The sequence below is a fragment of the Scyliorhinus torazame genome, chromosome 13, assembly GCF_047496885.1.
Source record: "Scyliorhinus torazame isolate Kashiwa2021f chromosome 13, sScyTor2.1, whole genome shotgun sequence".
Taxonomy (NCBI): domain Eukaryota; kingdom Metazoa; phylum Chordata; class Chondrichthyes; order Carcharhiniformes; family Scyliorhinidae; genus Scyliorhinus; species Scyliorhinus torazame.
In genome coordinates this window covers 54,395,122-54,409,306 of record NC_092719.1, presented here as the reverse complement: position 1 = coordinate 54,409,306, position 14,185 = coordinate 54,395,122, and the positions used below count along the sequence as shown (strand labels likewise).

Below are 14,185 nucleotides of genomic sequence, written 5' to 3'. Positions count from 1 at the left end.
ACCTTTACTGCTCTCCTAGAAAGTCGAGGAACGGCTGCCACCTCCGAGAGAAACCCGTCATGGACCCTCTCAAGGCAAACTTTATTTTCTCGAGACTGAGAAACCCAGCCATGTCACAAATCCAGATCTCCACGCTCGGGGACTTCGAGTCCCTCCACATTAAAAGGATCCGTCTCCGGGCCACCAGGGAGGCAAAGGTCAATACGTCGGTCTCTTTCGCTTCCTGAACTCCCGGATCGTCTGGCACACCAAAGATCACTATCTCTGGACTCGGCACTACCCGCGTGTCTACAGATGGGCCTTTTATGACAATTGATGCTCATTTCATCACTGAGACTAGCTTTCAATTTGAGATTTATTAATTGAATTTAAATTCTACCAACTCCCATGGTGGGATTTGAATACGTCTCCCCAGAGCATTAATCTGGACCTCTGGATTACTCATCCAGCTTCATTACCATCAATGCTCTCCTCTCCTTGTCTACAATGAAACTTACTGCTTCTGAATAATGATCCGCTCAAATGAACTTAATTGTTTGTGTGAATGTCTGTCATGTTATAGTTTGAGTTTGTGATTATTTATTTGTAAAGACATTATATCTGAAGCTATCAGAACACAAATTTTTTTTGAAAAAGTCTGATTATATGTAATGTAACCTAGAATTCCCATTTTAAGAAAGATGGGCTTTCTCTTTAAATATATATATTAAATGTTAATCATTTAAAAATCAATAATGAAGCTGTCATTTATATTTTTGGTATGAATTAGTCAACAACGCAATCCTTTTATATTGTTAATGTTCGTTTCTTTCAGTATGCGCAGAAGCTTTCAACCCTGATGAGGAAGAGGAGGAAACAGAGCCCTGGGTAAGCAACATTATTTACGAGATGGAATGAAGCAGAAGGTGGATGAAAGCGAATAAAACATGTTATTTTCAGAGGGGAAATAGTAGCTTCTTCACACCCAGCATCACTTCCCCATTGGCGGTCATACCCACAGACATTTGCTGCACACTCTCCTAATATCTTTGCCTCTTGATTTTAAAAGATGAGATCATATTTGGGTTGGGAGGGAGTTGTGCGCTGTTGGCGAGCAGCAGTCTTGGAACATGGAACATACAGTGCAGAAGGAGGCCATTTGACCCATCGAGTCTGCACCGACCCACTTAATCCCCCACTTCCACCCTATCCCTGTAACCGAATAACCCCTCCTAACCTTTTTGGTCACTAAGGGCAATTTATCATGGTCAATCCACCCAACCCGCATGTCTTTGGACTGTGGGAGGAACCCAGAGCACCCGGAGGAAACCCACGCAGACACTGGAAGATTGTGAAAACTGCACACAGACAGTCACCCGAGGTCAAAATCGAACCCGGCTATCATGCCGCCCTAATGAAGTTAGATAATGTAATGAAGTTAGCTTAGCCTAATTTTCTAATGCAGGTAATTACTTTAAAACGTTATTTTTTCCATGCCTGAAAGTCTTAATTTTTTTTCATCACTTCCACTGTTGAGAGAACAGTTGGAACATATCTGATTCAAGACTCTGCTCGTACTAATCATGAGAGATGGGAATTCTGAATTATCTTTCCTTGCTCATGCAGTTGCTTGGTAGTTCCCTATAATGACAATGGTGAGACCCATGTTAATGTATTAATGTCTTGGTTAAAACCTGTAGCCTATGCACTTGCCTTTTGGACTGTGACTGTTAAATGGTGTGATTTTGTAGACATATATAAAGTGATATCCTCTCTGCATTTTAGGTTGTTCATCCCAAAACAGATGAGCAAAGAAGAAGATTGCAAGATGCCTGTAAAGATATTCTTCTGTTTAAGAATTTAGACCAGGTATGACCTTAGACTATAACTGAAATAAGTAGGAGTTACTAAATAATGGTGAAGAAATCTAAACTGTTCCAGCTATTTGAAAGATTCTAGCCTCTCGTTAAATTGCAAAATAAAATATTGTTGATGTATATGGTTTGAATTTTATCCTTTCACTCTGGGGGAAACACGATCTAAAACCGACACTGACTGAATTTTGGAACCAGAAAACGATTATATTGCTGACCACCAAATTTCATATCTTCATTCTCGTGGATGTTATAAGCGGTTCCCTCGCCCTAAAGGTACCGTGTTGCTTCCTTCCAAAACAGTCATCACCTGAGTTATGGGCCAAGGTTTAGAAAACTCCAAAATATATCATGGAGTTCACCTGACCTACAACTGTTTATTTATTTTGGTTACGATGAGCACAAGGGCCTGCCTTTCGCGCGTTATTCAACAGAGGCCTGAAGCACTTTTAATCAAAGACTAAGTTTATTCTACGAATTTAGTTAACATTTTTATAAACACCCACAGTAAGCATTTTTATCAACTACCAACATAAATACCCCACACAGCTACAGTACTCTATGTATAGCCATTAATAAATTTCCCCTTTAACTGTTCCAATTTAATAACCAGATCCCATAAACCAGAAAACCCTTTTCAAAGGTGTGGCCCAGCACATGGCACTCTTATTATCTTTAAGACTTGGTATGGATACTTCTTGTTTCCTTCCCAAAACAGCAGGTTTGAATTCCTTCCAGAAAACAGTTATTTATTTTCAAGTTATCACGTAATATGGAAACAGCTTTTAAACTGAAAGTAGAGAGACTCCAAGATACTTGTCTGTCTGAATACAGCAGCCAAATGTGAAAACGAAAGTAAAAAACTCAGAGCCACCAAAACAAGCCCAAACCAAAAAGGAAGTAAAACCCAGCGCCACAGCCCAGCTCCACCCACACAATGACATCACTGAAGCCATGTGATAAGACAAAACATTTCTTAAAGGGACACTCCCATGACACCTGCCTCCCCCCCAAAAGAATCCTTGACCCCACTCACCCACCAGCCCACTCTGTCCTTGCCAATTCTTACTCTAACTCAAATCTCCCTTCCTTTTCAAGTACTTGAATGTGTTGAAATTGAATTTGTGCACCTCATTTAAGACCCTTCATAAAACCCAAATTTTTCACCCCCTCCAGATAATTTCTCATTTGGCTAGGAGTCCATCCTATTTGTTCACAAGTCTGTGAAGCGCCCTAGAATGACTGCTATGTAATGATGCTGTGTAAATGCAAGTTGTAGTTGTGTGATCCCATATCATGCACTATATAGAATTTTGAATGACCTTGTCTTGGGGGATACAAGTTCTTTGTGAAGAATGATGTGCTCAAATGGTTCGGCAGCTTACTGTTTCTGTACTTTGGGTCAAGATTTATTAATAAGTAAAAATAGAAGTAACTTTACACTATTTTGTTCTGGAGCCCGACTTGGGAGTGTTTGCGGAGTGCTCCAAGTGAAATTATTGGATTTCCCAGCCAAAGATCTGTGTCTTTAAAGGTCAAAATGATACCCATATGAATGTGTTTTTCTCAATAGACTAAGATTTTAAATGTAATAATTCATACATTTGCACAACTTTGGAGTCTGACTTGTTTGATTTAAAAAATATTTAGCACTTATTTTCTGAATACTTGCTCAGGTTATGCCTTTAATAAAGCCTCTCATGTTAACCGAAAGCTAAATTCCCAAGACTTTTGAATTTCTTCCCTTTCCTTTGTTACACTTGCATCATGGATCAACTGCAGTTAATGATTCCAGTGTTGCCAAACCGTTTCTTGCGTTTCAATCATGGTTGTAGCCTAGATTTAGGATTTTATCATATCATATCATAACATTTTTGTAGAATTTACAGTGCAGAAGGAGGCCATTCGGCCCATCGGGTCTGCACCGACACTTGGAAAGAGCACCCTACCCAAGTTCAACACCTCCACCCTATCCCCATAACCCAATAACCCCACCCAACACTAAGGGCAATTTTGGACACAGGGCAATTTATCATGGCCGATCCACCTAACCTGCACATCTTTGGACTGTGGGAGGAAACCGGAGAACCCGGAGGAAACCCACGCACACACGGGGAGGACGTGCAGACTCCACACAGACAGCGACCCATGCCGGAATCGAACTTGGGACCCTGGAGCTGTGAAGCAATTGTGCTATCCACAATGCTACCGTGCTGCCCTTTTGACAGCTGTGGGATCAAGAATGCGGTAATTTACTACTTTGTGGGATTTCTCTGTGCCTGAAACTTCCTCACATGGTGAGCTTATGGTATAACCAAAGCAGCCATGTAATTTTTGTTGAATAGCGGGCGGTGTTGCTGCATTAGGGCTGAGAGAGATGGAGACATCCAGGTTGCAATTCTCTGGAAAAAGTTTGAAGTGTGGTAACGAGTGGGAATTGCCATGATCTTCCCGGCGCTCGGCCCAGCGAGGCCGGCAGTGCAAATTCAACGTTAATTGGTCCCTTATCGAGGCCTCATGGGCTTTTCGCCACAAATGAAGGCTCGGCAGAGGATTTGCCAGTACTGCGCTTGCCAGCCCCCTGCTAACAAGGTCAAGCAATACTTAAGCTACATTTGCTCAGCCACCCCAGCCAGCTCGCAAAAATGGCGCCGAGGATACCGCCCCCAAGATTCAGGACGCTGATCTGGGGAGGCTCCTAGATTCAGTGGAGGCCAGGAGGGATGTCCTGTTCCCCCGAGGGTCCTGGAGCATGAGCCATAGGGCAGCCAGTGCTGCCTGGCACGCGGAGGTGGCAGCTGTGAGCTTGGAGAGTGTGACCAGCAGGCTGGCCTTCGGTGCAGGAAAAAGGTCAACGGCCTACACCGGGCAGCACGAGTGAGTAGATCTCTCTTTCCCCCCCCCCCCCCCCCCCCCCCCTAAGGGAGCATACATCCCCTTCCCACCACTCTGAACCACATGTGGCTAATGATGCCCTCTCTGTGTCTCCTCAGGAAAAGCTCTCATAATCACCGGGAGAGGGTCCAGACTGGCGGACTTGAGAAGCCTCACCTCCTTTGAGGAGCATGCCTTGGAGGTGACTGGGGTGGCCGAGGACAACGTGGAGGCTGACGGATGCCACAGAGGTGAGGAACCACTGGGCTCCACCTGGAGGTCCTGTCAAACGTGAGTTGTTATTGCCTTACTGACTGACCCATCCCTCCCACTGACCACATATCCATTCTCCCGCAGGTCCTCCAGCCGACGGCGACGGCCCATGCCGGGCGGCCCCCTCCCCTGCCTCCCAGGAGACCACCTTGGAGGAGAACTCTGAGGATGCCACCGTTATAGTCGCGGCACAGCTGTCACCCCCACCCTCCACCCGCACCTCAGTGGGACAAGTTAGTGGACAGGCTTCGGGGGCACAGTCGGATCAGCATCACACTGCTACCGATGCACATCAGGTGGAGGCAGAGACCCCCCCAGGCAAATCAGCAGTCGGGGGCCTCCTGGATTCCAACGCACAGCTGGGTCGCAGCCTGATGCTGAGCCTGTGGAACAGAGTTGCCCAGAGTTGATGGAGATGATAGGGAGCAGCCGGGACATACAGAGGGAGATGTCAGCATCACTCCAGCAGATCCATAGCCGCTTGGAGGAGTTTCAGAGGCTAGGGGTGCAGAAGATGTCACCAGCACTGCTAAGCACTGAGGCCATCACTGCTAGAGTGGCGATCGCAGTGGAGAGTCTGGTGCACAACATTGGCACCATTAGTGAAGGTGTCCAAGGCGTCGTGCAATCGTGACGGTCGTGGCTGAGGGTCTCGGCAGAATGTCCAACTCGCTGGGGGATGTCGCCAAGAACCAGGCTGACCTTGATGAGGTTCTGCGGGACTTGTACCGGTCTCAGATGGGAATGGCCGAGGCGCTGCTGAACTTTTCCCAGTCGCAGGTGGACATTGCTGAGGCGCTGCAGAGCATGTCCCGGTCACTGAGGAGCATCGCTGAGTGCGTCGACCTGATGGTGCGGACCGTGGGGAACAGCCAGGGCTGGCAGAGCCAGATGATGCCGGGACAGCCGGGGCTCGAACCAGCTGCCCCTCCATCCCAAGGTGAACCTAAGGGCTCTATGGGCACCGACCGGGAGGAAGGGGCACTGGGTGCCAAGCTGGACCCGTCCCATGGAGTGGCGATGGTGGCACCAGCTACCCAGAGTTCCACCCCTCTGATGAGGCTGTGCCTCGAAGTCCGCATACGAGATAGGGCGGCACGGCTATGCATGTGCCGGTGACAAATGAGCCGGGGCCATCCGGCCTCAGAGCCTCCAGAGGACTCCTGCCAGGGGCATCGAAGGTCACAGGACGTGGTAAGCAGCTGGCTGCCCACACCTCTGATGTGCATCCTGGGCAGACTTCCAGAATGTAGTGGTGGAGTCAGGAAGGCCAAGCACAATAAGTTTCACTGAGGCCACCGGGGGGAGGTTTAGGTAGGGGGTGATGAGGGATTGAGAGGGGGTGGGGGTTAGGAGAGTGGGGAATTGTATTACACATTAAACACCCTTGTGCACAGCCATTATGACGCCGCTTGTCACTTTCTTCCACAATGAGGCCAACCTCCGAACCCTTGGCCATGTCTCCAGGCACACTGCATGCAGGTGGTGAGTGTGAGTGAGCACTCAGCAGGCATGCAGGGGTCACTTTGGCATAGATTGAGGAGCACTGGCGCTCAGTCTCTGCGGGTTATCATCATTCACCTTCCTTTGACAGTGACCTGCTCAGGGTGCCGATTCAATCCCAGCACCCTAGGGTGATGTGACACTTACCCTGGGAATGGCAGTGGGGAGCACGGACCAGACCACACCCTAGGTGAATCGTGCGAGTATGAAAACCTCCCTGGCTCTCGGGGCTTGCCGGACATTCGCTGCTGCCGCCTGTCCTGCCGCCTCCGGCTTGTCCTCCGGTTCCGCCCTAGCCTCATCCTCCAACCCCTACTGGTCCGGCGCCACTTCATTATCTTTGCCCTTCTTCTCGTCCTTTGTAGGTGGGCACGTGTTCCTCATCAACCTCCAGCTCGTCGCCCTGCTGCTGTGCGAGGTTGTGGAGGGCACAGCAGACCGCCACAAAGTGAGCGGCCCTCCGGGCGGTGCACTGCAATGCACCACCAGAGCGGCTGAGGCATCGGAACCTCATCTTCAGGAGTCTGATAAACCGCTTGATCACAGCCGGGTGGCCACAGGGGCCTCATTGTACCGGGTCTTCACTTTGGTCACCGTACTCTGTACTGGGTACATTAGCCAGGTCCTCAGCGGATACCCCATATCCCCCAAGAGCCAGCCGCCCATCCTAGGGTGCTCCTTGAAGAGGCCGGGGATGACCGACTGCCCCAGGATGTAGCTGTTTTGCATGCTCCAGGGAAGATGCGCACACACATGCATGATCTTCATGTGGTGGTCACACAAGAACTGTGAGGGAGTGGAACCCCTTTCTGTTAACATAGGGCACCCTCCGAATGGCCCGGTGAGCGCAAGGCAACATGCATGGCATCTATGACCCCGTGGTCCTGGGCATCCCGGCGATGGCAGAGAAACCTGCTGCCTGGGCATCTCGTTGGGCGTGGCCATGTCAAAGATGATATAGTTTTCCACCTGGTCATACAGGGCATCCGTGACCTGTCAGATGCACCTGTGGGCTGTGCCCTGTGCGATACCACACAGCTTGGAATGATCTTGAGGCATAAAAGTTCAGGGCTGCGGTGACCTTAATGGCACTGGGAGCAGGTGTCCTTCATCTCCATGTGGTGCCAATTCCACATGGACATGGCACAGGTATCACACCATCTCCTCGCTGCGGGGGAGCCTCCTGTGGCACGCACTGTCTGTCATCTGTTCAAACGAACAGCGACACCTCTACTCCCTGGGCCATCGTGGGACTCGCCCTCTGGGTCCCTCCCTGGCCTGATGGGCGGCTCGGTCCTCAGGGTGTGGGGCGGGGTCCGGCACATCGGGTGACGCCTTGAGCATCTGCAGACGCTGCTGCTGCTGCCGCTGTCTCCAGCGTCTGGCCACCCGGCCTAGCAGCAGCACCACTAGGGCAACTTCTGGTGTCCAATATCCCTGCCATAGCATTCAATATTTGTAAGGAATTGAGAGAGGGTGTTAGACTGACAAATAGCGGTGGCTCCCACCCTGGGACCCTCCATTCCCCCATTGATCCCCCACCCTAAACGCCCTGCCCATGCACGCCCGGCTGCAGCGGGCCCCCCTCAACGGACCCTGTACCCCAAGTACCCGCTCATAATGTCACCTGGACCGCGCGCTGGACCCCTCCCCGTGGCACTCACCCACCCTCTGGCCGTGACATGTCCCTGGGTGTTTGGGTGTTGATTGCTGCATGTGTGGTGTTGCCTCCCGCAGTGTTCCAGCACACTGTCCAGGGATAACGGTCTGATTGGGATGCAAGGCAATGACTCCCACATGCTAACTGGCCCACCCACTCATGGGAATCCACTAGGATTATCTGAAGTGCTCTCTTAACCACGATTGCCGATTCCCTATTAGCAGTAGCCTTCAGACACACAACCAGAGACCTCGGCAGTCGGCGGGGGTTATGGGTAATAGTTGGGGCAGACGGTCATGGACGAGTGGTGCCCTGGAATGGGTACACATGATCCAGGGGTTGGCATGGTGGTGCCGTGAGCGGTTGCCCCCCCCCCCCCCAGTGCTTCCCCACATCCCCCTATAGCGGCCCACCCTTGTGGAGGGTCTCCCACCCCCAGCCGTGCACAGGGGCAGCAAGCCCAGCACCCCCAGGCTCTTTGCCTGTGATGGATACTCACCTCCTTGGCTCGCCACAAAAGCCTTTCCGCCAGGTTCACGTTTTGTAAAAGGGCGCTAGCATGACCACTTGCTGGGGAGGCTGCTGAATGACAGGAGGCCGTTGGATAAGGGGTGGCTCTCATTAATTGTATGGAAATTGGGCGTAGGTGATGATAATTGGTTTCACCCCACACTGCGAGATCCCGATATTGCCTACGTGAGTGGGCTGGTTGCATCGGAAACCATTTGGCACCTGCTGCGGTTCTCAATTTGGCCTCTCCCGCTATTCACCGGCCTCGTTTCGCTTGAGCGAGAGCGTAACGAGGCTGGAGAATCGCGCCCAAAAACTTATCCAGTCTCAAAACATTATCTCCCTTCTCTCTACAGATACTGTCAGACCTGTTGAGATTGTCCAGTATTTTTTGTTTTTGTTTCAGAATCCAGCATCTGTGTAATTTGCTTTCATATTATTATGGTTCCATGGGTGTGAATTACCCGTTATTCCTGTATGAAATTTTTAAATTTTATTTTCCTAATTAGTTTTTTTCCCAATTAAGGAGCAATTCAGCGTGGCCAATCCACCTACCCTGCACATCTTTGGGTTGTGGGGGTGAGACCCACACAGACACTGGGAGAATGCGCAAACTCCACACGGGCAGTGTCCTAGGGCTGGGATCAAAACTCGGTCCTCCTCGCCATGAGGCAGCAGTGGGGTTTTTTGTTCTTTTTTTTAAATATAAATTTAGAGTACCCAATTCATTTTTTTTCCAATTAAGGGGCAATTTAGCGAGTCCAGTCAACCAACCTGCACATCTTTGGGTTGTGGGGGCGAGACCCATGCAAACACAGGGAGAATGTGCAAGCTCCACACGGACAGTGAACCAGAGACGGGATCGAACCCAGGTCCTCGGCGCAGAGAGGCATCAAGGCTAACCTACTACGCCACCGTGAGGCAGTAGAGTTAGCCACTGTGCCGCCCCTTTTCCTGTATGTAAGTTGATAGTCGGCAACTGGAGGCTATTTCACTGAGGAAATACTACTTCAGCAAGTGATTTGGAATGTTGATGAGGTATTTTGTGGGAATAGCGATCAGGATGAGGAACCCCAAGTGATTATTCCTCAAACTCAGGGGCACAAAAGCCAATTGAAATGCCTCTACCAAGGATCAGATCTACAACCTTTATATCCTGTAGCCACGAAACCTTTGGTGTGGATCTTACACCAGTGTTCAAGTTTACAGAAAGTGTTCCAAAGTTTGAGGTGCGTCTAGCTGTTGCCTTGCAGGCAACCAAGGTACAAAAGTAGAATTTTTTTTTTTAATTGATTATCTGATAGCCTCTGCCTTTTACAGGAACAAATGTTTCAGCTGTTAGATGCCATGTTTGAAATCCACGTCAAAGTTGGTGAACATGTCATTGATCAAGGGGACGACGGGGATAACTTCTATGTTATTGAAAGGTAAGAATTTTTCCAAATTCAATTTCATATTCCGATCAGTTGATGTATTGAATAAGGTATAATGTTTTTAGGTTATTAACTGAGGAGGGAAAGGAAGAAGCAGGCGCTACAAATTTTCTCAGCTACAATTTTGTCTACTCAATATCTAACTGAATTCAGCTTGGATAGACGACGCTACGTGACCTGTTTTGTGTACTGGATACCCTGATCTCTCGCATGCTGTCACATGCCAGCGTCTGTCTTGCTGAAGGCTCTGAAGAGTCACAAAAGTTGAAGTAATCTGATTAAGTCACGAGGCATGGTTGCATCATGGTTTATTTTACTTGAAATATTTGAATGAACAGAAAATGCATTTTTCCTGTGAGATGCATCTAGTTCGTTTCACTCCTGGTAGCATAAAAATAATAAAGGTGTGATTTTGTGATGAGGCAGACATGACTTGTAAGCTCATTGGGCCCTAACTAGAATTACCTTTGAGCTCCAAGGTCACTCTCATTCATTAGCCTGCGTCTGTTTCTGGCTGACTTTCCCTATGGCTCTACTTCTGTATCCACAGAGTCCACAGTGGATAGAAATACACATAAGAGGTGTACATATAATAAATATGCATCATTCTAACATTAAAATGCAAACTACAATGCAGAATACAAAAAAAGTCCAAGATGAGCAGGTAAGGTGGATTGGCCATGCTAAATATTACCATTTTAGTGTCGTAAGACATGTAGGTTAGGTTAAGGGGTTATTAGGATAGGGTGGGGGAGTGGGCTTGGGTGGAGTGCTCTTTCAATAATAAAATAAAAATAATCTTTATTATTGTCACAAGTAGGTTTACATTAACACTGCAGTGAAGTTACTGTGAAAATCCCCTAGCCACCACACTCGGGCGCCTGTTCGGGTACACAGTGGGAGAATTCAGAATTCACCTAACAAGCACGTCTTTCGGGACTTGTGGGAGGAAACCGGATCACCCGGACGAAACCCACGCAGACACAGGAAAAACATGCAGACTCCGTACGGACAATGACCCGATTCAAACCGGAGACCCTGGCGCTGTGAAGCAACAGTGCTAACCACTGTGCTATCGTGCCTTCTTTCAGAGGGCTGTGCAGACTCGATGGGCCAAATGGCCCCCTGCACTGTAGGCGTTTTATGATTCTACTTGGGAAAGCATTCAATATCATATGCCATTGACTCATCGAGAGTACTTAATGAAAGTGCAGTTTCGTGGCTGTTCCTGCCTGGGTTCCATGGAGAAAATATCTTATCAACATTCCAAATCACTTGTATGTTTGAGAGTTGAAATTGGATAGGACCTTAGACCAATAACCTAATTTAAAAAGTGCCCAGACAGTAAGCAAAAGTCCCAAATGTTATGGTTCTCCTGTTAATGCTAATATTTCTGCTTCAGTAGCAGTCCCTCCAGGTTATTCATGAAGGCCCCGCCTTCTCAACCGTACCTCTCGCCTGAGGTGTGGTGATCGATCCTCAGGTTAAACCACCACCTGTCAACTCTCCCCCTCAAAGGGGAAAGCAGCCTATTGTCATCTGGGACTATGGTGGTGACTCTTAGTAGCGACAGCTGTTATAAAAAGATTATACGCGTAACAAACTCCCATTTGAGGTCTGAAGCTTGTCTGTTTGACATGCACCGTTTTCGTGGCAATGGTCTAACCTTGGGCTACCAGTGACTTGCGAATGGGGAACTTGAAACATGAGCATAAGCATTTTCCTGATGCTGTCTTCTTGTATTACCTTCCTGCTGTCTGTCATTATATAAATCAGTTGACTTATTATTCTGTCACCATCTTAAATTTCAGGGAACTGATTCATGTTCTGGTGGCTGCTAAAGCTGTTACAAGATATTGGCCATGAAGCTCCCTTGTGGGTCAATATAAGTATCCTAATATCTTGAGTATTATTGCAAATCTAAACCAAGTTTTAATTTGTGACTGCTATTAATGATTATTTGTGTAAATGGTGCTGTCATTGCCTAATGTATTTTTACTCTTACATTTCATATTTTGATGGGAATTATTGTATTTTTACTTCCAAACATACCTGTCTCTTCACTCTTCATTTTTATGGAATTGTGAGAGAAATTAAATATGTTCCCTTCTAATAATTAATCTTTCCTTTTTGCGGGAGTTCAATAAAATTAGGGAAGATGTTACTGACTTCACATTCTTAGATGTTTGGCTAGGTTCTTGCGCTTTAAAATAAACCCACAATGTGGAAATTTGCCCAGGATGTCCTTTCTGCAAACGGTGCTTAACCAGCCAGTTATCACCCCATCAGTCTACTCCTGATCATCAGCAGAGTGATGGAAAGTCATCGACCGTGTTATCATTGAGCGACACTTACTCATCAATAACCAGCTCAATGATGCTTGTTTTGGGTCCTCTTGAGACCACTTAGCCCCTGATCCCATTACAGCCTTGGTCCAAACATGGATAACATAGCTGAATTCAAGAGATGAGGTGAGAGTGACTGCTCTTGACATCAAGACCAGCCATATAAATGCTGGGGAGAACGTGCAGACTCCGCACAGACAGTGACCCAAGCCGGGAATTGAACTTGGGACCTGAAGCTGTGAAGCAGATGTACTAACCACTGTTCTACTGTGCTGCCCTTAAAACCTGTGGTTAAAATCTGACTGTTTAAGATTTCAGTGGAAACAGGAATCCGATAAATTATCAAGTTTTTAAGCATAAAAATACAGTGTGAGGGGACTAAGACCTCGCCCTGTGGAAGTTTCTTTCATAATATATATAGATAGATAGTCAGTCTGTCTGTCTGTAGCACTCAAACAAAAGGAGCTACCTGGCATTCTTGGAGCAACTTGCACCTCACTATCCCTGAAGAGCCACTAATGACCATTCTAAGAGGTGCACAGAGCAAATTCAAATAGAATTATACAATGACCATCCTCGTTTCATAGCCCAGGCTGGCCAACCGGAGTCTAAACGTCTGTCATGCCAAAGGGCTCTGCATTTTTCCTTTCAATTCTTAACTGCTGAGACATTTAACAATCTCAAGGATCCAGTCAATGGATGCACATTCCTTGTCAAACCAGAGTGGAGAGGTGGGAGTCCTGTGACATGAACCTCTAATTTGTAACCATGATGTGGAGATGCTGGCATTGGACTGCGGTGAGCACAGTAAGAAGTCTTACAACACCAGGTTAAAGTCCAACAGGTTGACTTTAACCCGCAGTCCAACCTGGTGGACTTTAACCTGGTGTTGTAAGATGTCTTACTGTGCTCACCCCAGTCCAATGCCGGCATCTCCACATCATGGCTACCATCGACACTGCAAACTGCCGGCTCAAAGTGGAGAGGATCTCCAAGAAGATCGCGCATATAGACACTGACGTTAAGTTTCTACAAAGAACAAACCTGTTGGACTTTAACTTGGTGTTGCAAGACTTCTTACTCTAATTTGTAAAACCAGTAATATTGCAAAGTCTCAGTCTATCGCTTTACCATCTAACTAGTAACAACACAAGCAAGGAGCTCTAGAGCTTCTACAAGACTGATTCATTTCTGTGTGCCCTTCTCATTGTGCAAAGTCAACGCCACCAGAAAAGTGAATTATCCAGCATTGGATAAGGGGTGGCTCTCTACTCACAGCGCCAGAGACCTGGGTTCAAATCTGTTATGGGATGTACAGGAGATGGTGGGAGGAAGGGTTAGTGCAAGTCAGGGATTTATTTGTGGAGGGAAAGTTTGCTGGGCTAGAGGAACTGTGGCAGAAGTTCGAGCTACCATGGGGGAGTGAACTCGGATACTGGCAGGTATGGCACTTTATGCACAAGGAGTTGCCCTTATTCCCTCGGGTATCGGAATTTCCACTTTTGTAGAAAATGTTTCTCCCAGATGATGGGGGTGATTGGGGACAGAAATGGGTGGTTGGGAGAGAAGGATCCATTGGAAGTGGGAGGAGAAGTTGGGAAGGGAGATAGGTTGGGGACTTTAGTGTGAAGTAATGTTCCGAGTGAACTCAACCGGCTCCTGCACAAGGATGAGTCTTATACAATTTAAGGTGGTGCACAAGGTCCACATGATTCGGGCACGAATGAGTGGGTT

General features: G+C 47.7%; 1 protein-coding gene across 5 annotated transcripts in view; it reads left to right on the top strand.

Moving 5' to 3' along the window:
- Nucleotides 1-14,185, top strand: part of LOC140388029 (cAMP-dependent protein kinase type II-beta regulatory subunit) — a 212,224-nt gene that overhangs the window by 128,915 nt on the left and 69,124 nt on the right. For all 5 annotated transcript variants that reach the window (XM_072471534.1, XM_072471533.1, XM_072471531.1 and 2 more), the window contains 3 exons: nucleotides 815-867; nucleotides 1,765-1,848; nucleotides 9,994-10,100. In XM_072471534.1, coding sequence (XP_072327635.1) covers nucleotides 815-867; nucleotides 1,765-1,848; nucleotides 9,994-10,100 — 244 coding nt within the window. The remainder of the gene's footprint in view (nucleotides 1-814; nucleotides 868-1,764; nucleotides 1,849-9,993; nucleotides 10,101-14,185) is intronic.